Below are 25,000 nucleotides of genomic sequence, written 5' to 3' on the forward strand. Positions count from 1 at the left end.
CGCTTCGGACAGGCTAACCTCCTCCAACCTCCGAAGACAAAGCTACGAACAAAGAGACAACCAGGCTTTCTGCTTCGCCAATCCCTAGTCTGTGGAATGCTCACCCTGACTACCTGAGGGCACCACAGACTGTGGATGCTTTTAAAAAAGGCTTAAAAACCCTTCATTTAAAGAGAACCTTTTTTTTAAAAAGATATATACATACTAGTTCTAGTTTTAAGCTGTTCTAGTTTTTTTTTTTGTATTTTTTTGGGATTATCTTTTTGGTTTTACTTATTTTTTTTTTTTAATACACAGTAGCACTTTGAGGTTGATGTAAAGTGCTTTTTACAAATAAAATCTAAAGTGAAACCTGGAAATTTTACGACAAAAACATTTGCTTGTTTTAATAATTTTGGACGAGAATGAAATGTTGTATGACAAGAAATATCAGGAAGTTTTAGCCTTACATTAATAAAGTTGTGATATTGCGGGAGAATTAAAGTTGTATTCTATCGGCAATAAAGTCATGACATTTAAAGAAGTTTTGTATTGGACAAAAAGCAGTTACTGTACGACTATGAAAGTGAGTAAGATATTTAAAGAAGTTGTAATCTTACGATAATTAGGTTATGACAATACATAACAGCGACAATAGTGTTTTTTTCAAGAAAAAGTTGTAACACAAAGAGAATTAAATTGTTGCTTTACAAAAAAAAAGTGAAAAGTCGCAGTCTTAGGAAGATAAAACTGTGATATTGTGAACAATAAAAAACTTTGGGATACTAACAGATAATAGTTGTAAACTTACGACAATAAAATTAACTTGAAATTTCACTTGTAATTTTGTGAGAAAAACGCTTCCGGAAAAAGTTTTAGTACTTTGAGAATTAAATTGTTGCGTGACAAGAAATAAAAAAATAAAAACTCTACTACTCTGAGAATAAAGTTGTGTTAACGCGAGTTGTATCGAGAAACAAAGTTGTAATATTGCATCAGAATAAAACCAATGACTTTGAGGAACAGTTAGTGTACGAGAATGAAAACATTTTAAGAAATCAAAGTTCTAATCCTACAAAAAATGAGTGGTGACATTAAAATATAAAAAAGTGGTACTCTTTCTCTATGGGAGGGGGGGTGAAATAGGCCGGATTTAGCACTTGATTGTTAGCGTGCTAGCATGCTAATGTTAGCAAACTAACAGTTAGCGGCTGTCACATATCAAATGATATGGCTCTAAGGTCAACGGTTGCAAAATTAGCTAAAAAATCTAGCACTTTAATGTTAGCATGCTACCATAAAATGCTAATATTAGCATGGGTCAAATACCAAGTTGTATGACTGTAAGGTGTATCTGTTAATAAATGATTAAAAAACTCTATCTATGTAAATACAGATGGACCAACTGTATTTAGTGACAGTACTTTTCTGAAGTGTTACTGAGCCCATGTGGTGATATCCTTTAGAGATTGATGTCGGTTTCTGATATAGTGCCGTCTGAGAGATGGAAGGTCACGGTCATTCAATGTTGGTTTACGGCCATGCCGCTTACGTGGAGTGATTTCTCCAGATTCTCTGAACCTTTTGATGATATTATGGAGCGTAGATGTTGAAATCCCTAAATTTCTTGCAATGTCACTTTGAGAAAGGTTGTTCTTAAACTGTTTGACTATTTGCTCACGCAGTTGTGGACAAAGGGGTGTACCTCGCCCCATCCTTTCTTGTGAAAGACTGAGCATTTTTTTGGGAAGCTGTTTTTATAGCCAATCATGGCACCCACCTGTTCCCAATTAGCCTGCACACCTGTGGGATGTTCCAAATAAGTGTTTGATGAGCATTCCTCAACTTTATCAGTATTTATTGCCACCTTTCCCAACTTCTTTGTCACGTGTTGCTGGCATCAAATTCTAAAGTTAATGATTATTTGTAACAAAAATAAAGTTTATGAGTTTGAACATGAAATATGTTGTCTTTGTAGCATATTCAACTGAATATGGCTTGAAAAGGATTTGCAAATCATTGTATTCTGTTTATATTTACATCTAACACAATTTCCCAACTCATATGGAAACGGGGTTTGTAAAAACAGAATGCAATGATTTGCCATAAAATCCTTTTCAACTTATATTCAATTGACTAGACCGCAAGGACAAGATATTGAACGTTCAAAACTTTTTTTTGTTGCAAATATTGCAAAAAAGTTGTCACAGGGGCATTTTTTACCACCGTGTTACACGGCCTTTCCTTTGAACAACACTCAGTAAACGTTTGGGAACTGAGGACACACATTTTTTGAAACTTTTCAGGTGGAATTCTTTCCCTTTCTTGTTTGATGCAGTAACACAGTGGTGAACATGCCCTTTCCCAACTACTTTGGCACGTTTTGCAGCCATGAAATTGTAAGTTAATTATTATTTGCAAAAAAAAATTAAGTTTATGAGTTTGAACATGAAATATGTTGTCTTTGTAGCATATTCAACTGAATATGGCTTGAAAAGGATTTGCAAATCATTGTATTCTGTTTATATTTACATCTAACACAATTTCCCAACTCATATGGAAACGGGGTTTGTATTTAATCTTGGTTTGACATTTATTTTTAATGTAAGAATGCAGTTCTGGTTTTTCCCCACAGAGTCTGATGCGTACCGCAGTAGAAGCCCATGACGGCGCGGCCGGCGATGACCATGAGGTGAGGCCGCCACACCTTGCAGAGTCCCATGAGGAGTCCAGCAGCAATGGCCAAGACGTTGGTCATCAGCATGCCTTTCACCCTGGAGACAGCGGGCGTGAGGCCGGCGACACAAAAACACGGCGACGCCTTCCCTCACCGGCCTCTCACGTCTCCCACGAAGCCCACCAGGAAGGAGGACACCACGCCCCCCACGGAGAAGATGGCCACGGACAGAGACCAGTACATGACCACGGACGGGTGGGTTCTGGACTCGTCCTCCGGAGCCAAGGCCGCCGTGCTGTTTGCAGACAAGATGGTGACCTCTGGGGACGACACGCCCAGCGAGCGACCGTAGTGACGCTCGATGACCTGAACAATGGAGGACATGTGCATGCATGACCTGAACAATGGAGGACACGTGCATGCATGACCTGAACAATGGAGGACACGTGCATGCATGACCTGAACAATGGAGGACACGTGCATGCATGACCTGAACAATGGAGGACACGTGCATGCATGACCTGAACAATGGAGGACATGTGCATGCATGACCTGAACAATGGAGGACACGTGCATGCATGACCTGAACAATGGAGGACATGTGCATGCATGACCTGAACAATGGAGGACATGTGCATGCATGACCTGAACAATGGAGGACATGTGCATGCATGACCTGAACAATGGAGGACATGTGCATGCATGACTTGCTACAGGGCTGGAGCCTACCCCAGACCACATCAAGGGGGGGGGCTTACACCTGGGACTGCCTCCCGAACACGTCATAGAATGTGCTATCGTGTTATGTATGTGTGTGTGTGTGTGTGTGTGTGTGTGTGTGTGTGTGTGTGTACAGTACTGCATGAAGAAGTGTACAATGTACAGTAAAAATAATAATGACAAAGGTGGAGAAATTGATGGACGAGGAGATAGTGGAGAAAAACAACGCTTGAGGAAAAAAAAGGTGGTGAAGGACAAGGAGAAGATGGATAAGAAGGTGAAAAAGAAAAAAGTGAAGAAGAAGAAGAGGGTAGAGAAAAAGATGGAAACAAAGGAGAAGAAGGTGGAGAAGGACAAGAGAGTGGTGAAGGGGAAAGTGGATAAGAAGAAGGTGAAAAAGGAGAAAGTGGAGAAGAAGAAGAAGGTTGAGAAAAAGAAGACACTTGAGGAAAAAAAAGGTGGAGAAGGACAAGAAAGTGGTGAAGGACAAGGAGAAGATGGATAAGAAGGTGATAAAGAAGAAAGTGAAGAAGAAGAAGAGGGTAGAGAAAAAGGTGGAAACGAAGGACAAGAAGGTGGTGAAGGGGAAAGTGGATAAGAAGAAGGTGAAAAAGAAAAAAGTGGAGGAGAAGAAGAAGGTGGAGTAAAAGAAGACACTTGAGGAAAAAAAAGGTGGAGAAGGACAAGAAAGTGGTGAAGGACAAGGAGAAGATGGATAAGAAGGTGAAAAAGAAGAAAGTGAAGAAGAAGAAGAGGGTAGAGAAAAAGGTGGAAACGAAGGAGAAGAAGGTGGTGAAGGACAAGAAGGTGGTGAAGGGGAAAGTGGATAAGAAGAAGGTGAAAAATAAGAAAGTGGTGAAGAAGAAGATAGGTGGAGAAAAAGAAGACACTTGAGGAAAAAAAAGGTGGAGAAGGACAAGAAAGTGGTGAAGGACAAGGAGAAGATGGATAAGAAGGTCAAAAAGAAGAAAGTGAAGAAGAAGAAGAGGGTAGAGAAAAAGGTGGAAAAGAAGGAGTTTGATTGATTGATTGAAACTTTTATTAGTAGATTGCACAGTACAGTACATATTCCGTACAATTGACCACTAAATGGTAACACCCCAATAAGTTTTTCAACTTGTTTAAGTCGGGGTCCACGTTAATCAATTCATGGTAGAAGAAGGTGGAGCAGGACAAGAAGGTGGTGAAGGGGAAAGTGGATAAGAAGAAGGTGAAAAAGAAGAAAGTGGAGGAGAAGAAGAAGGTGGAGAAAAAGAAGAAGGTGGAGAAAGACAAGGAGAAGATAGATAAGAAGAAGGTGAAAAAGCAGAAGGTGGAGAAGAAGGAGGAGAAGAAAGTAAAGAAGGACAAAAGGGTGGTGAAGGAGATGGTGGATAAGACGAAGGTGAAAAAGAAGAAAATGGAGAGGAAGGTGGAGAAGGACAAGAAGGTGGTAAAGGACAAGGAGAAGACGGATAAGAAGGTGAAAAAGAAGAAAGTGAAGAAGAAGAAGAGGGTAGAGAAAAAGGTGGAAACGAAGGAGAAGAAGGTGGAGAAGGACAAGAAGGTGGTGAAGGGGAAAGTGGATAAGAAGAAGGTGAAAAAGAAGAAAGTGGAGAAGAAGAAGAAGGTGGAGAAAAAGAAGAAGGTGGATAAGGACAAGGAGAAGATAGATAAGAAGAAGGTGAAAAAGAAGAACTTGGGGAAAAAGAAGAAGGTGGAGAAGAAGGAGGAGAAGAAAGTGGAGAAGGACAAAAGGGTGGTGAAGGAGATGGTGGATAAGACAAAGGTGAAAAAGAAGAACATGGAGAGGAAGGTGGAGAAGTGAAGTGAAGTGTGAAGTGAATTGTATTTATATAGCGCTTTTCTCTAGAGACTCAAAGCGCTTTACATAGTGAAACCCAATATCTAAGTTACATTTAAAGCAGTGTGGGTGGCACTGGGAGCAGGTGGGTAAAGTGTCTTGCCCAAGGACACGACGGCAGTGACTAGGATGGTGCAAGCGGGGTTCGAACCTGCAACCCTCAAGTTGCTGGCACGGCCACTCTACTAACCGAGAACAAGAAGGTGGTGAAAGGTAAGGAAAAGATGGATAAGAAGAAAATGAAAAAGAAGAAAGTGGAGAAGAAGAAGATGGTGGAGAAAAAGAAGAAGGTGGAGAAGGACAAGGAGAAGATAGATAAGAAGAAGGTGAATAAGAAGAACTTGGAGAAAAAGAAGAAGGTGGAGAAGAAGGAGGAGAAGAATGTGGAGAAGGACAAAAGGGTGGTGAAGGAGATGGTGGATAAGACGAAGGTGAAAAAGAAGAAAATGGAGAGGAAGGTGGAGAAGGACAAGAAGGTGGTGAAGGGTAAGGAAAAGATGGATAAGAAGAAAATGAAAAAGAAAAAAGTGGAGAAGAAGAAGAATAATGTGGAGAAAAAGAAAAAGGTGGAGAAGGAGGAGGAGACAAAGGTGGAGAAGGACAAGGAGAAGATGGATAAGAAGAAGGTGAAAAAGAAGAACGTGGAGAAAAAGAAAAAGGTGGAGAAGAAGGAGGAGGAGAAGAAGGTGGAGAAGGACAAGGAGAAGATGGATAAGAAGAAGGTGAAAAAGAAGAGATTGGAGAAAAAGAAGAAGGTTTTGAAAAATAGTAGAAGATGTGGAGAAGAAGAAGGTGGAGATGGACAAGAGGGTGGTGAAGGAAGAGGTGGATTAGAAGAGGGTGAAAAAGAAGAAAGTGGAGAAAAAGAAGAAGGTGGAGAAGAAGGAGAAGAAGAAAGTGGAGAAGGACAAAAGGGTGGTGAAAGAGATGCTGGATAAGACAAAGGTGAAAAAGAAGAAAATGGAGAGGAAGGTGGAGAAGGACAAGAAGGTGGTGAAGGGTAAGGTAAAGATGGATAAGAATAAAATGAAAAAGAAGAAAGTGGAGAAGAAGAATGTTGAGAAAAAGAAGAAGGTGGAGAAGAAGGAGGTGGAGGAGAAGGTGGAGAAGGACAAGAAGAAGATGGATAAGAAGAAGGTGAAAAAGAAGAGATTGGAGAAAATGAAGAAGGTTTAGAAAAAGAGAAGACGTGGAGAAGAAGGTGGAGATGGACAAGAGTGTGGTGAAGGAAAAGGTGGGTAAGACAAAGGTGAAAAAGAAGAAAGTGGAGAAGAAGGTGGAGAAGGACAAGAAGGTGGTGAAGGGTAAGGAAAAGATGGTTATGAAGAAGATGAAAAAGAAGAAAGTGGAGAAGAAGAATAAGGTGCAGAAAAGGAAGAAGAAGAAGGTGGAGGAAAAAAAGAAGGTGAAGAAGGACAAGATGGTGGTGATGGAGAAGGTGGATAAGAAGAAGGTGAAAAAGAAAAAAGTGGAGAAGAAGAAGAAGAAGAAGAAGGTGGGGGGAAAGAAAAAGGCAGAGCAGAATGAGGCGAAAAAGAAGAAAGAGAAAAGGATAAGGAGAAGAAGAAGACTCTTTATTGTCAACATTTAATTTTCAACCACAACCTCTTGAAGAGCAGAACTCTGATGGCTCGCCACATAAACATGTACATGAACTCTGACGGCTCGCCACATAAACATGTACATGAACTCTGATGGCTCGCCACATAAACATGTACATGAACTCTGATGGCTCGCCACATAAACATGTACATGAACTCTGATGGCTCGCCACATAAACATGTACATGAACTCTGATGGCTCGCCACATAAACATGTACATGAACTCTGATGGCTCGCCACATAAACATGTACATGAACTCTGATGGCTCGCCACATAAACATGTACATGAACTCTGATGGCTCGCCACATAAACATGTACATGAACTCTGATGGCTCGCCACATAAACATGTACATGAACTCTGATGGCTCGCCACATAAACATGTACATGAACACTGATGGCTCGCCACATAAACATGTACATGAACTCTGATGGCTCGCCACATAAACATGTACATGAACTCTGACGGCTCGCCACATAAACATGTACATGAACTCTGATGGCTCGCCACATAAACATGTACATGAACTCTGACGGCTCGCCACATAAACATGTACATGAACTCTGATGGCTCGCCACATAAACATGTACATGAACTCTGACGGCTCGCCACATAAACATGTACATGAACTCTGATGGCTCGCCACATAAACATGTACATGAACTCTGATGGTTCGCCACATAAACATGTACATGAACTCTGATGGCTCGCCACATAAACATGTACATGAACTCTGATGGCTCGCCACACAAACATGTACATGAACTCTGATGGCTCGCCACATAAACATGTACATGAACTCTGATGGCTCGCCACATAAACATGTACATGAACTCTGATGGCTCGCCACATAAACATGTACATGAACTCTGATGGCTCGCCACATAAACATGTACATGAACTCTGATGGCTCGCCACATAAACACGTACATGAACTCTGATGGCTCGCCACATAAACATGTACATGAACTCTGATGGCTCGCCACATAAACACGTACATGAACTCTGATGGCTCGCCACATAAGCATGTACATGAACACTGATGGCTCGCCACATAAACATGTACGTGAACTCTAATGGCTCGCCACATAAACATGTACGTGAACACTGATGGCTCGCCACATAAACAGGTACGTGAACTCTGATGGCTCGCCACATAAACATGTACATGAACTCTGATGGCTCGCCACATAAACATGTACATGAACTCTGATGGCTCGCCACATAAACATGTACATGAACTCTGATGGCTCGCCACATAAACATGTACATGAACTCTGATGGCTCGCCACATAAACATGTACATGAACTCTGATGGCTCGCCACATAAACATGTACATGAACTCTGATGGCTCGCCACATAAACATGTACATGAACTCTGATGGCTCGCCACATAAACATGTACATGAACTCTGATGGCTCGCCACATAAACATGTACATGAACACTGATGGCTCGCCACATAAACATGTACATGAACTCTGATGGCTCGCCACATAAACATGTACATGAACTCTGATGGCTCGCCACATAAACATGTACATGAACTCTGATGGCTCGCCACATAAACATGTACATGAACTCTGATGGCTCGCCACATAAACACGTACATGAACTCTGATGGCTCGCCACATAAACATGTACATGAACTCTGATGGCTCGCCACATAAACACGTACATGAACTCTGATGGCTCGCCACATAAGCATGTACATGAACACTGATGGCTCGCCACATAAACATGTACGTGAACTCTAATGGCTCGCCACATAAACATGTACGTGAACACTGATGGCTCGCCACATAAACAGGTACGTGAACTCTGATGGCTCGCCACATAAACATGTACATGAACTCTGATGGCTCGCCACATAAACATGTACATGAACTCTGATGGCTCGCCACATAAACATGTACATGAACTCTGATGGCTCGCCACATAAACATGTACATGAACTCTGATGGCTCGCCACATAAACACGTACATGAACTCTGATGGCTCGCCACATAAACATGTACATGAACTCTGATGGCTCGCCACATAAACATGTACATGAACTCTGATGGCTCGCCACATAAACACGTACATGAACTCTGATGGCTCGCCACATAAACATGTACATGAACTCTGATGGCTCGCCACATAAACATGTACATGAACTCTGATGGCTCGCCACACAAACATGTACATGAACTCTGATGGCTCGTCACACAAACATGTACATGAACTCTGATGGCTCGCCACATAAACATGTGCATAAGCATGTTGACACAGAAACCACGAGACTTGCAACAAAAGGGGAGAGGCAGGCATCCGTCCCAAAGCTGTCCTCGAGGAAACCCCAAAGCAACAACCTTGTTCAGGCACTTGCAAGCGAAAACAAATGTCAAACTTTTCACTCCTGCTCCTGAAATTCATCACACTTCGCTATGCAGAGCAGACTGTGTCTCCAAGATGTTGTCCGAGCTTGCGATTTAGTTCAAATTTATAACGGTTGGAGAGTCTGAAGCTCTGCCTGCGTCAACCCGGGCAAAGTTGACTCCAACCATCAGATGTGTCATGGTTGTCATGGTTACCAAGGCACGCAGCAGCGTGTTGGGCAACAATGTGAGCTGCTGTCAATTTTGTTGGGAGGCCAGTTGATCGATTCCATTGTTTGGATGTGACAGAGAAGTGCAAATGGCAGCGACAAGAATGTTAAACAAAGAAGTGAGCAGGAGATAAAGGAGAGAGAGAGAGAGGGAGTGTACGCCTTCCATGAGTTAGCTATTAATAGATGTCATATATCACATACAACAATGTCATAGATGTCATATATCACATACAACAATGTCATAGATGTCATATATCACATACAACAATGTCATAGATGTCATATATCACATACAACAATGTCATAGATGTCATATATCACATACAACAATGTCATAGATGTCATATATCACATACAACAATGTCATAGATGTCATATATCACATACAACAATGTCATAGATGTCATATATCACATACAACAATGTCATAGATGTCACATACAACAATGTCATAGATGTCACATACAACAATGTCATAGATGTCATATATCACATACAACAATGTCATAGATGTCATATATCACATACAACAATGTCATAGATGTCATATATCACATACAACAACGTCATAGATGTCATATATCACATACAACAATGTCATAGATGTCATATATCACATACAACAATGTCATAGATGTCATATATCACATACAACAATGTCATAGATGTCATATATCACATACAACAACGTCATAGATGTCATATATCACATACAACAATGTCATAGATGTCATATATCACATACAACAATGTCAGAGATGTCATATATCACATACAACAATGTCATAGATGTCATATATCACATACAACAATGTCATAGATGTCATATATCACATACAACAATGTCATAGATGTCATATATCACATACAACAATGTCATAGATGTCATATATCACATACAACAATGTCATAGATGTCATATATCACATACAACAATGTCATAGATGTCATATATCACATACAACAATGTCATAGATGTCATATATCACATACAACAATGTCATAGATGTCATATATCACATACAACAATGTCATAGATGTCACATACAACAATGTCATAGATGTCACATACAACAATGTCATAGATGTCATATATCACATACAACAATGTCATAGATGTCATATATCACATACAACAATGTCATAGATGTCATATATCACATACAACAATGTCATAGATGTCATATATCACATACAACAATGTCATAGATGTCATATATCACATACAACAATGTCATAGATGTCATATATCACATACAACAATGTCATAGATGTCACATACAACAATGTCATAGATGTCACATACAACAATGTCATAGATGTCATATATCACATACAACAATGTCATAGATGTCATATATCACATACAACAATGTCATAGATGTCACATACAACAATGTCATAGATGTCACATACAACAATGTCATAGATGTCATATATCACATACAACAATGTCATAGATGTCATATATCACATACAACAACGTCATAGATGTCATATATCACATACAACAATGTCATAGATGTCATATATCACATACAACAATGTCATAGATGTCATATATCACATACAACAATGTCATAGATGTCATATATCACATACAACAATGTCATAGATGTCATATATCACATACAACAATGTCATAGATGTCACATACAACAATGTCATAGATGTCACATACAACAATGTCATAGATGTCATATATCACATACAACAATGTCATAGATGTCATATATCACATACAACAACGTCATAGATGTCATATATCACATACAACAATGTCATAGATGTCATATATCACATACAACAATGTCATAGATGTCATATATCACATACAACAATGTCATAGATGTCATATATCACATACAACAATGTCATAGATGTCATATATCACATACAACAACGTCATAGATGTCATATATCACATACAACAATGTCATAGATGTCATATATCACATACAACAACGTCATAGATGTCATATATCACATACAACAATGTCATAGATGTCTATTGCATATAACAACGTAACATTTACCTTTTTCGCAGAGGAAAAAAAACTTCCCACTCCCCAAATTTGTATCCAAATGACACATAATTGGCAGAGCTTGATTTCAAGACGTGTGGCGAAGCCTGATTTTTAACAATGTGGTTGGCATAAGTGATTCTAGTTGTGGTTTGCCTTTGAGTCAATTAAGATCAATCATCAATCATTAATAATACAATAATACAATTAATGTGTCATTTGTAATAACACTAAAAATAATAGTTTATTTAAGCTCGGTTGGTAGAGCGGCCGTGCCAGCAACTTGAGGGTTGCAGGTTCGATTCCCGCTTCCGTCATCCTAGTCACTGTCGTTGTGTCCTTGGGCAAGACACTTTACCCACCTGCTCCCAGTGCCACCCACACTGCTTTAAATGTAACTTAGATATTGGGTTTCACTATGTAAAGCGCTTTGAGTCATTAGAGAAAAGCGCTATATAAATATAATTCACTTCACTATAAATACAATTCACTAATACAATTAATGTGTCATTTGTAATAACAGTAAAAATAATTGTTTATTCAACTAAATCCCTAAAATAATCAAAAGTAGCCTGCATTTTTTTATGTTGGAAAAAAAAGTGAAATATTTGTAATTTGAAAATGTTTGGGAAAATATTTACAGTGTATATTCTTGTGTACTATTTCAATAAAACGTGACAAAAGCCAACTGACCCTCTGCGGCGCGTTGATGACGCCCATGCTGTAGCCGTACTGCAGCGAGCCCAGCGCCGCTGTGAACACGGCCAACGCCAACGTGCCCGTCAGCTCCTGCAGGAGGACACAGGGTCACCATCTCTTCCAAACCCCCCACAATATTCACCATTGTCAACCATGCATTTGAACGCAACACGCTTTGCATCAACTGTACTTACAGTATCAGAACAAGACATGTCAGAAAAGGGGATTAAAGACGCTTACCTTGCCTGCCTCCATAACCAACAGTCCGAGTCTCTTTGCCAGAGTCCAGCAAGAAAATAGCTAATGATCAATGAAGAGGGGTCATGCAACACACACACACACACACACACACACACGTGCACACACACACACACACACACACACATGTGCACACACAAGTAAATGCATAGAAAAAATGGTGCAAACAGTAACAAAATAATTAAAAAAATATATATATAGATGATGGGCAGAAATACATTAAAAAATATTAAGATGCTCTTTGTTTTGGGTTAAAAAAATGATGCGTTGGGGTAAACAAGAAAAAAGGTGTACACACTGGTTAATGATACACTGAGGTGTATCACTCAAAGTCTGAAAGGTTGCACAAAAACACGCTGCAGCAACATGGTTCTGGTTTTCATTTATTTCTCTGTGTCTCTATTACAAAACAAAACAAATCCCCGAACAGGATGATTAGGAGCGCTCTTTCAAAATAAAGCAGGAAGAAGAGTTAAACAATAAAAAAAAAAAAAAGGATTACAGTGGTTTTATTTGTCTTAGACAGTCCTCAGTGTAATGACCGTGATGGATAAACACAGTTTTAATGCCGCACACTCGCATTAATCGCACGCACGCACGCACACACACACGCACACACACACACACACACACACACACACACACACACACACACACACACACACACACACACACACACACACACACACACACCAAGTTTTTGTTCAGGACTTGTGGGGACCAGCCTTTCTACAGGTTGTGGAAGCATAAACAAAATTAAGTAAAATGTCCACTGCCCAGTTAGCTCTTCCACGTCTTTAAATCTCTGGATTGATGAAGAAATGTGCGGATCATAATTACTGGGGACCCTGGGGGAAAAGAGTTAATATGGTTTAAGGCAGGCTGAGAGAGCCAAGAAGCCAAATAGTTTAAAATGTATTTCCGTGAGAGCCATATAATATTTGTTTTTAACACTGAACACAACTAAGCGCTTGCATTTTTAAGTAAGACCAACATTTCTAGAGTATATTGGTCTCTTATTCTTAAAGAATATTGTTATTCTGAAGCTAACTGTGGAGGGGGCGTGGCCTGCGGGCCTGCAGTGAAGCGGGGTGTGCCGGGACCACCCTCGAAATCAGTGACAGGTGCGTTTACGGCCCACCTGGGCCTTGTTATCCAATCACCTGTCGCTATGTCATGAACAGCAGCCAGAAGGAGGGACAGGCTTGCCTGGAGTGCGAGCGAGAACGAAAGAGGAAAAGACAATTGCTGGAAAGCAACTGAGAGACTTATTGAAAAATAAAACAATATTGTAACCCCGAAACAGGCTCTCATGTCGGTGCTTGGTGGTCTGAAGAACCCCCAGGAGGACAAGCCCCACACTAACCAATAATAAATAAATAACTTCTTACCATTAACGCAACTTCTTGAACAGGTGCCCTAGTAAACGGATGGATGGATTAAAAGTGCACGAAAATGTTTTATATTTTCAACATTATTTATAACGCTGTGATTAGAAGTGGAATTATTCAAGCAACGTCAGCTCAGATTTACCTGAGAGCCAGATGCAGTCATCAAAAGAGCCACATCTGGCTCTAGAGCCATAGGTTCCCTACCCCTGGTTCAAGGGGACCACATTTAATCATTTTACATAATTCACACAAATTTGTTCGTGATTACTGAGGACTATTGATGAAAAAAGTTGAAATGAAATATGACCTGGTCCTCAGACTCCAGCACTACAGGTGTCCTCTTATAGGACGTTTCTCCACTTAAGTGTTAAAACAAATCCTGCATCTTCTGTGAAATTATTGAAAACTGCTATTTAGCAGTAATGAGGTTGTCTGCAACTCCAACTACCAGATATAGAAGGATGGGACATTCTGAATGTGAATCATACTTTGAGATAATAATGATGTTGGATTAAAATGTCATCCTAAAGAACACTAAGCCAGATTTTGTTTTTGGAAAATCAATTAGTTTTAACTAAAGATTGACACCATACAGAATCCCAGTACTATTAATAACAGATGTCTCACTTTTTAAGAACATTTATTTTCTAGCCAGTAAACATGTTTTATGAACCAAAGTTTAAAAATCACTTACGCAACTTCAGAATGGATCTGACTATCATTTGAAAAAGTTTCCCTTTAGGGGACCTCCTTTTTTGTCCCCATACCGTCAGAGGTCCCCTAAAGGTGACTTTGTAAACAGAGTGATGTCCCCATTAAGTCAGCATTGCCAGAACACACACACACACACACACGCACACACACACACACACAAACACACCCACACACACACACACACACACACACACACACACACACACACACACACACACACACACACACACACACACTGGTTGTTCGTGACTTGTGGGGACCAGCCTTTCTACAGGTTGTGGAAGCATAAACTAAATTAAATAAAATGTCCACAGCCCAGTTAGCTCATACAAGTCTTTAAATCTCTGGATTGATGAAGTAATGTGCGGATCATACTTACTGGGGACCCTGGGGAAAAGAGTTAATATGGTTTAAGGGGACCAAATTTAAATCATTTTGCATAATTCACACAAATTTGTTCGTGATTACTGAGGACTATTGATGAAAAAGTTGAAATGAAATAGGACATGATCCTCAGAATCCAGCACTACAGCTGTCCTCTTATAGGACGTTTCTCCAATTAAGTGTCAGAGCAAATCCTGCATCTTCTGTGAAATTATTAAAAACTGCTAATTAGCAGTAATGAGGTTGTCTGCAACTCCAACTACCAGATATAGAAGGATGGGACATTCTGAATGTGAATAATTTTTTAAGATAATAATGATGTTGGATTAAAATGTCATCATAAAGAACACTAAGCCAGATTTTGTTTTTAGAAAAATCAATTAGTTTTAACTAAGGATGGACACCATACAGAATCCCAGTACTATTAATAACAGATGTCTCACTTTTTAAGAACATTTATTTTCTAGCCAGTAAACATGTTTTATGGGCCAAAGTTTAAAAAGTCACTTACGCATCTTCAGAATGGATCTGACTATCATTTGAAAAAGTTTGCCTTTAGGGGACCTCCTTTTTTGTCCCCATACCGTCAGAGGTCCCCTAAAGGTGACTTTGTAAACAGAGTGATGTCCCCATTAAGTCAGCATTGCCAGAACACACCCACACACACACACACACAAACACACCCACACACACACACACACACACACACACACACACACTGGTTGTTCGTGACTTGTGGGGACCAGCCTTTCTACAGGTTGTGGAAGCATAAACTAAATTAAGTAAAATGTCCACAGCCCAGTTAGCTCATCCACGTCTTTAAATCTCTGGATTGATGAAGTAATGTGCTGATCATATTTACTGGGGACCCTGGGGGAAAAGAGTTAAAATGGTTTAAGGCAGGCTGAGAGAGCCAAGAAGCCAAATAGTTTAAAATGTATTTCCGTGAGAGCCATATAATATCATTTTTTAACACTGAACACAACTAAACGCTTGCATTTTTAAGTAAGACCAACATTTCTAGAGTACATTGGTCTCTTATTCTTAAAGAATATTGTTATTCTGAAGCTAAATGTGGAGGGGGCGTGGCCTGCGGGCCTGCAGTGAAGCGGGGTGTGCCGGGACCACCCTCGAAATCAGCGACAGGTGCGTTTACGGCCCACCTGGGCCTTGTTATCCAATCACCTGTCGCTATGTCATGAACAGCAGCCAGAAGGAGAGACAGGCTTGCCTGGAGTGCAAGCGAGAACGAAAGAGGAAAAGACAATTGCTGGAAAGCAACTGAGAGACTTATTGAAAAATAAAACAATATTGTAACCCCGAAACAGGCTCTCATGTCGGTGCTTGGTGGTCTGAAGAACCCCCAGGAGGGTAAGCCCCACACTAACCAATAATAAATAAATAACTTCTTACCATTAATGCAACTTCTTGAACAGGTGCCGTAGTAAACGGATGGATGGATTAAAAATGCACGAAAATGTTTTATATTTTCAACATTATTTTTAACGCTGTGATTAGAAGTGGAATTATTCAAGCAATGTCAGCCCAGATTTACCTGAGAGCCAGATGCAGTCATCAAAAGAGCCACATCTGGCTCTAGAGCCATAGGTTCCCTACCCCTGGTTTAAGGGGACCAAATTTAAATCATTTTGCATAATTCACACAAATTTGTTCGTGACTACTGAGGACTGTTGATGAAAAAGTTGAAATGAAATATGAAATGATCCTCAGACTCCAGCACTACAGGTGTCCTCTTATAGGACGTTTCTCCAATTAAGTGTTAGAGCAAATCCTGCATCTTCTGTGAAATTATTGAAAACGGCTATTTAGCAGTAATGAGGTTGTCTGCAACTCCGACTACCAGATATAGAAGGATGGGACATTCTGAATGTGAATCATACTTTAAGATAATAATGATGTTGGATTAAAATGTCATCCTAAAGAACACTAAACCAGATTTTGTTTTTGGAAAAATATATTAGTTTTAACTAAAGATGGACACCATACAGAATCCCAGTACTATTAATAACAGATGTCTCACTTTTTAAGAACATTTATTTTCTAGCCAGTAAACATGTTTTATGGGCCAAAGTTTAAAAATCACTTACGCAACTTCAGAATGGATCTGACTATCATTTGAAAAAGTTTGCCTTTAGGGGACCTCTTTTTTTGTCCCCATACCGTCAGAGGTCCCCTAAAGGTGACTTTGTAAACAGAGTGATGTCCCCATTAAGTCAGCATTGCCAGAACACACACACACACACACACACACACACACAAACACATTGGTTGTTCGTGACTTGTGGGGACCAGCCTTTCTACAGGTTGTGGAAGCATAAACTAAATTAAATAAAATGTCCACAGCCCAGTTAGCTCATCCACGTCTTTAAATCTCTGGATTGATGAAGTAATGTGCTGATCATAATTACTGGGGACCCTGGGGGAAAAGAGTTAATATGGTTTAAGGCAGGCTGAGAGAGCCAAGAAGCCAAATAGTTTAAAATGTATTTCCGTGAGAGCCATATAATATTATTTTTTAACACTGAACACAACTAAATGCGTGCATTTTTAAGTAAGACCAACATTTCTAGAGTATATTGGTCTCTTATTCTTAAAGAATATTGTTATTCTGAAGCTAACTGTGGAGGGGGCGTGGCCTGCGGGCCTGCAGTGAAGCGGGGTGTGCCGGGACCACCCTCGAAATCAGCGACAGGTGCGTTTACGGCCCACCTGGGCCTTGTTATCCAATCACCTGTCGCTATGTCATGAACAGCAGCCAGAAGGAGAGACAGGCTTGCCTGGAGTGCGAGCGAGAACGAAAGAGAAAAAGACAATTGCTGGAAAGCAACTGAGAGACTTATTGAAAAATAAAACAATATTGCAACCCCGAGACAGGCTCTCATGCCGGTGCTTGGTGGTCTGAAGAACCCCCAGGAGGACAAGCCCCACACTAACCAATAATAAATAAATAACTTCTTACCATTAACGCAACTTCTTGAACAGGTGTGGTAGTAAACGGATGGATGGATTAAAAATGCACGAAAATGTTTTATATGTTCAACATTATTTTTAACGCTGTGATTAGAAGTGGAATTATTCAAGCAATGTCAGCCCAGATTTATCTGAGAGCCGGATGCAGTCACCAAAAGAGCCACATCTGGCTCGCGAGCCATAGGTTCCCTACCCCTGGTTCAAGGGGACCACATTTAAATCGTTTTGCATAATTCACACAAATTTGTTCGTGACTACTGAGGACTATTGATAAAAAAAAGTTGAAATGAAATATGACATGATCCTCAGAATCCAACACTACAGCTGTCCTCTTATAGGACGTTTCTCCAATTAAGTGTTAGAGCAAATCCTGCATCTTCTGTGAAATTATTGAAAACGGCTATTTAGCAGTAATGAGGTTGTCTGCAACTCCGACTACCAGATATAGAAGGATGGGACATTCTGAATGTGAATCATACTTTAAGATAATAATGATGTTGGATTAAAATGTCATCCTAAAGAACACTAAACCAGATTTTGTTTTTGGAAAAATATATTAGTTTTAACTAAAGATGGACACCATACAGAATCCCAGTACTATTAATAACAGATGTCTCACTTTTTAAGAACATTTATTTTCTAGCCAGTAAACATGTTTTATGGGCCAAAGTTTAAATATCACTTACGCAACTTCAGAATGGATCTGACTATCATTTGAAAAAGTTTGCCTTTAGGGGACCTCTTTTTTTGTCCCCATACCGTCAGAGGTCCCCTAAAGGTGACTTTGTAAACAGAGTGATGTCCCCATTAAGTCAGCATTGCCAGAACACACACACACACACACACACACACACACACACACACACAAACACATTGGTTGTTCGTGACTTGTGGGGACCAGCCTTTCTACAGGTTGTGGAAGCATAAACTAAATTAAATAAAATGTCCACAGCCCAGTTAGCTCATCCACGTCTTTAAATCTCTGGATTGATGAAGTAATGTGCTGATCATACTTACTGGGGACCCTGGGGGAAAAGAGTTAATATGGTTTAAGGGGACCAAATTTAAATCATTTTGCATAATTCACACAAATTTGTTCGTGATTACTGAGGACTATTGATGAAAAAGTTGAAATGAAATATGACATGATCCTCAGACTCCAGCACTACAGCTGTCCTCTTATAGGAAGTTTCTCCACTTAAGTGTTAGAGCAAATCCTGCATCTTCTGTGAAATTATTGAAAACTGCTATTTAGCAGTAATGAGGTTGTCTGCAACGCCAACTACCAGATATAGAAGGATGGGACATTCTGAATGTGAATAATTTTTTAAGATAATAATGATGTTGGATTAAAATGTCATCCTAAAGAACACTAAGCCAGATTTTGTTTTTGGAAAAATCAATTAGTTTTAACTAAAGATGGACACCATACAAAAACCCAGTACTATTAATAACAGATGTCTCACTTTTTAAGAACATTTATTTTCTAGCCAGTAAACATGTTTTATGGGCCAAAGTTTAAAAATCACTTGCGCAACTTCAGAATGGATCTGACTATCATTTGAAAAAGTTTCCCTTTAGGGGACCTCTTTTTTTGTCCCCATACTGTCAGAGGTCCCCTAAAGGGGCGGCATAGCTCGGTTGGTAGAGTGGCTGTGCCAGCAACTTGAGGGTTGCAGGTTCGATTCCCGCTTCCCCCATCCTAGTCACTGCCGTTGTGTCCTTGGGCAAGACACTTTACCCACCTGCTCCCAGTGCCACCCACACTGCTTTAAATGTAACTTAGATATTGGGTTTCACTATGTAAAGCGCTTTGAGTCACTAGAGAAAAGCGCTATATAAATATAATTCACTTCACTTCACTAAAGGTGACTTTGTAAACAGAGGGATGTCCCCATTAAATCAGCATTGCCAGGACACACACACACACACACACACACACACACACACACACACACACACTCACACTCACACACACACACACACACACACACACACACACACACACACACACACACACACACACACACACAAACGCTACCATGGAAGACCGCTAGGCTCTTTATTGCTAAAACGTTAGCCTGCTAACAGAACACCCCTTGCCTCCTTCCACATTAGTTTAGTACAGTACGTGACAACATTGTGAGGTTTTATTAGCTAATCCTTAGTATGAATAAAAAATTTGTGAAAAAAAAGGAAGTTTGTTAGCATCCTGTAAAAATGAAGAAAAAAAAAAGAACGAAAAAGGAGGTCACATTCGAGATGAAGCTAACAAAAATCGACCTAAAAAAAAAAAAAACAATTCACAAAGACGATGTATCCCACTGGCAAAAGCTAGCTAGTTATAGGGAGTTAGCAATATTATGTTCTTGTTTTGTTTTTTAAATCACAAAACTTTTTTTTTTCGACGCACTCAGAAAAAAATGTCCTAAAATGTACAAACCCTGTTTCTATGTTAGATGTAAATATAAACAGAATACAATGATTTGCAAATCCTTTTCAAGCCATATTCAGTTGAATATGCTACAAAGACAACATATTTCATGTTCAAACTCATAAACATTTTTTTGTTTGCAACTAATCATTAACTTTAGAATTTGATGCCAGCAACACGTGACAAAGAAGTTGGGAAAGGTGGCAATAAATACTGATAAAGTTGAGGAATGCTCATCAAACACTTATTTGGAACATCCCACAGGTGTGCAGGCTAATTGGGAACAGGTGGGTGCCATGATTGGCTATAAAAACAGCTTCCATGAAATGCTCAGTAATTCACAAACAAGGATGGGGTGAGGGTCACCACTTTGTAAGCAAAATTTCAAACAGTTTTAGAACATTTCTCAACGAGCTATTGCAAGGAATTTAGAGATTTTACCATCTACGGTCCGTAAAATCATCAAAAATGTTCAGAGAATAGCGAGAAATCACTGCACGTAAGCGATGATACTACAAACCTTTGATCCCTCAGGCAGTACTGCATCAAAAACCAACATCAGTGTGTAAGGGATATCACCACATGGGTTCAGGAACACTTCATAAAACCACTGTCAGTAACTACAGTTGGTCGCTACATCTGTAAGTGCAAGTTAAAACTCTACTATGCAAAGCCAAACCCATTTATCAACAACATCCACAAACGCCACCGGCTTGGCTGGGCCCAAGCTCATCTAAGACGGACTGATGCAAAGTGGAAAAGTGTTCTGTGGTCTGACGAACTATATTTCAAATTATATTTGGAAACAGAGGATATGGTGTCCTCCAGGACAAAGAGGAAAATAACCATCCGGATTGTTTTAGACGCAAAGTGTAAAAGCCAGCATGTGTGATGGTATGGGGGTGTATTAGTGCCCAGCTCATGGGTAACTTACACATCTGTGAAGGCACCATTAATGCTGAAAGGTACATACAGCTTTTGGAGCAACATATGTTGTCAATCAAGCAACGTTATCATGGACGCCCCTGCTTATTTCAGCAAGACAAGACGTGTTACAAAAGCGTGGCTTCGTAAAAAAAAGAGTGCGGGTACTTTCCTGGCCCACCTGCAGTCCAGACCTGCCTCCCATGGAAAATGTGTGGTGCATTATGAAGCGTAAAATAGGACAGCGGAGACCCCGGACTGTTGAAGGACTGAAGCTCTACATAAAACAAGAATGGGAAAGAATTCCACTTTCAAAGCTTCAACAATTAGTTTCCTCAGTTCCTAAACGTTTATTGAGTGTTGTTAAAAGAAAAAGTGATGTAACACAACTTGTCCAGGGTGTACCCTGCCTTCTGCCCGATTGTAGCTGATATAGGCACCAGCGCCCCCCGCGACTCCAAAGGGAATAAGCGGTAGTAAATGGATGGATCGATGGATGGATGATGTAACAGAGTGGTGAACATGCCCTTTCCCAACTACTTTGGCACGTGTTGCAGCCATGAAATTCTAAGTTAATTATCACTTGCAAAAAAAAATAAAGTTTATGAGTTTGAACATGAAATATGTTGTCTTTGTAGCATATTCAACTGAATATGGCTTGAAAAGGATTTGCAAATCATTGTATTCTGTTTATATTTACATCTAACACAATTTCCCAACTCAAAAGGAAACGGGGTTTGTAGAAAGTGGAAATGTTTGTTGAACTTGACGCCATCCGGTGACCAAAGTGTGTAACTGCATTGTTAGCGTTCAGGCAGTCGCTGCAAAGGCATTCTAAGAGAAAAAAACAAAAACGTTCACATTCGATTGGAAAGCAAACAAGGGGGAACTAAACAAAAACACGGAACAACAAAAATGTCTGCCAAAAGCGAGCTTGTTGGCGTGTTTTCGAAAAGGAAGTTAGCAATGATTACGCAAAATACATTTCCACGAAACTTTGTGAGACAAACAAGCGCATCTTAAAATGTTGAAATTGTTAACAAAGATGTGGACACAGAGATGATTGGGTCACAATTGAACAAAGTTGCAGTCGTCTGCTGCCATCTTGTGACCAAATAATGGTACTACATGGTGAGCTGAAAATATGTTGTAATGAGAGCGATGCTCGCATCTTTATGTTCACGGTGAAAATTCTACCAAGCATGTGGAGAAAGAAATATTTTAAGTAGTTCTTTTAAAAACCCCAAAATAGATTCCCAGGGAACTGCTCAGACCAGGACTGTCCAAAACTTTACCCCCTGAGGGCGGCACACGGGAAAATTAAAGGACCCGGGGGCCATTTTGATATGTTTTCTCTTTTAAAACAAATACAATGTAGAGATTTTTTTTAAAACCCTTATGACTCTTCTCAAATGGTTTTAAAAGCAAATTTTGTTTTTTTTTACTTTCAACGCTTAAATCTCTAGATCAACTTCAGATCTATCCGTCGATATGAAGTTAAATTAAACGAAAAAAGTTGTATGTCTTCAGCTCTCACTGGATCGGTTCGCAGCCGAGTGTGAAGCGACCGGAATGAGAATCAGCACCTCCAAGTCCGAGTCCATGGTTCTCGCCCGGAAAAGGGTGGAGTGCTATCTCCGGGTTGGGGAGGAGACCCTGCCCCAAGTGGAGGAGTTCAAGTACCTAGGAGTCTTGTTCACGAGTGGGGGAAGAGTGGATCGTGAGATCGACAGGCGGATCGGTGCGGCGTCTTCAGTAATGCGGACGTTGTATCGATCCGTTGTGGTGAAGAAGGAGCTGAGCCGGAAGGCAAAGCTCTCAATTTACCGGTCGATCTACGTTCCCATCCTCACCTATGGTCATGAGCTTTGGGTCATGACCCAAAGGATAAGATCACGGGTACAAGCGGCCCAAATGAGTTTCCTCCGCCGTGTGGCGGGTCTCTCCCTTCGAGATAGGGTGAGAAGCTCTGTCATCCGGGAGGAACTCAAAGTAAAGCCGCTGCTCCTCCACATCGAGAGGAGCCAGATGAAGTGGTTCGGGCATCTGGTCAGGATGCCACCTGAACGCCTCCCTAGGGAGGTGTTTAGGGCACGCCCAGCTGGTAGGAGGCCACGGGGAAGACCCAGGACACGTTGGGAAGACTATGTCTCCCGGCTGGCCTGGGAACACCTTGGGATCCCCCGGGAAGAGCTAGACGAAGTGGCTGGGGAGAGGGAAGTCTGGGCTTCCCTGCTTAGGCTGCTACCCCCGCGACCCGACCTCGGATAAGCGGAAGATGATGGATGGATGGATGGAAGTTGTATGTCTTGTTTAAGAAAAAACATTTTTATGCCAAAAATTTAAAATCAAAGCGGAATATTTGGTGTGAAGAAATTGGAACACTGATTAGGTCAATCGATTATGATTCATTATTATTTTTTGGGGCACCATCGGGCGTGTGCTGACGGCGAGACACAGCTGGCAGGGGATTAGATTTCACAGGTGATCTAATCACCTGCTGTCTTTAACAGTAAGCGGCCGGCAGCAGGAGGAGGAAGGAGGATGAGGAGGTTGGCTGAAAAGTCACGATCTAAGTGAGAAAACTGTCGTCGGAAAGAAAATATACTCATTACAGACTTTGTTGAACCTGCACGCTGGGCTCTTGTGCTGAGAGGCGACTTCCACATTCCACTTTTTTTATAAATATTTTTAGAATCATGTTTTTTGAGATAGGCTCCAGCTACACCCTAAAAGGGACAAGCGGTAGGAAAAATGAATGGATGGATGTTTTTAAAAAGTACCAATACTTGTCACACACCGACACATACTAGATGTGGCGAAATTATTCTCTGCATTTGACCCACCACCCTTGTTCACCCCCTGGGAGGTGAGGGGAGCAGTGAGCAGCAACAAGGGCCGCGCCCGCTAATCGTTTTTGGTGATTTAACCCCCAATTCCAAGCAGGGAGGGTAATGGGTACCAATTTTTATAGTCTCAGGCCGGACACTGGACCACTGGGTAGGTTAATGGCCCCCGGGCCACACTTTGGACACCCCTGGCCCGGACAATTAAAAACACAACAACTGAACGCAAAATAACAAGCGTTGGGATGGATGTCAAAAAACGTAAAAGACGCCATGCGTGCTGGAAATATTTTGTGCGTGTCTTGATGGGACGTACGAGGACGCCGGAGGACCCTCGGACAGGTGCTGTACAGTAGTTGGCCATAGGGGCGGGGCGACAAGAAGATAAACGCAGCACCTTTAGAGTTCTTGAGGGAGGAAAGAGGAGAAGGGCGACATCTTCTTAAAAAGTTGTGTGGTTGCATACGCCGCTCGGGAGGAGGAAGAGGAGCGGCGAAGGAGGAAGAATGTCAAGAAGGGTGAAAAAGGGGGAAGAAGGCGGACCCCAAATGAGCGTTTTGTGTCAAACGTTCATAAACCCCGCCCCCCTTCCCCTTTTTCAAGCTTCACGTGATTCGCCGCCCAGGGTGGCGAGAGGACGACAGGGGGGCGGAGCCATCACCAGTTCATCATGGAGCTCCGGTTCAGGGTCATGAAGAAGACTTGGCTGCTGCCTCCTGATCGCACCGACGCAAAGAAGACCTGCGCATATCAAACATGGCATGTTTCGTATATTTCAACATGAAAGGGTTTTTATTATTTTTTTAGCTATTAAAACTGGTAACTTCTCTTCACAAGTCGCAATTTAACGATGTATACAGGTGTACAAGTGACTCCATTGTTAGCTGACTCTTGCTAAACTTGACTTACGAGTTAGAAT

General features: G+C 40.8%; 2 protein-coding genes across 12 annotated transcripts in view; both read right to left on the reverse strand.

Annotated features, from left to right (window-relative positions):
• slc2a2 (solute carrier family 2 member 2) overlaps positions 1-12,486 on the reverse strand; it is a 37,315-nt gene extending 24,829 nt beyond the window's left edge. Inside the window, exons 1-4 of the mRNA XM_061896289.1 lie at positions 12,380-12,486; positions 12,134-12,229; positions 2,811-3,022; positions 2,629-2,753 (exon numbers count right to left, since the gene is read on the reverse strand). Of these exons, the coding sequence (XP_061752273.1) occupies positions 2,629-2,753; positions 2,811-3,022; positions 12,134-12,229; positions 12,380-12,394 (448 nt within the window). The 5' untranslated portion in view covers positions 12,395-12,486. The remainder of the gene's footprint in view (positions 1-2,628; positions 2,754-2,810; positions 3,023-12,133; positions 12,230-12,379) is intronic.
• Positions 12,487-12,767: 281 nt separating this feature from the next.
• Positions 12,768-25,000, reverse strand: part of tnika (TRAF2 and NCK interacting kinase a) — a 174,246-nt gene continuing 162,013 nt past the window's right edge. For all 11 annotated transcript variants that reach the window (XM_061896301.1, XM_061896297.1, XM_061896299.1 and 8 more), the window contains one exon: positions 12,768-24,822. In XM_061896301.1, coding sequence (XP_061752285.1) covers positions 24,739-24,822 — 84 coding nt within the window. In that variant the 3' untranslated portion in view covers positions 12,768-24,738. The remainder of the gene's footprint in view (positions 24,823-25,000) is intronic.

The sequence above is a fragment of the Nerophis ophidion genome, linkage group LG03 (genome assembly GCF_033978795.1).
Source record: "Nerophis ophidion isolate RoL-2023_Sa linkage group LG03, RoL_Noph_v1.0, whole genome shotgun sequence".
In the NCBI taxonomy this organism is placed as follows: Eukaryota; Metazoa; Chordata; class Actinopteri; order Syngnathiformes; family Syngnathidae; genus Nerophis; species Nerophis ophidion.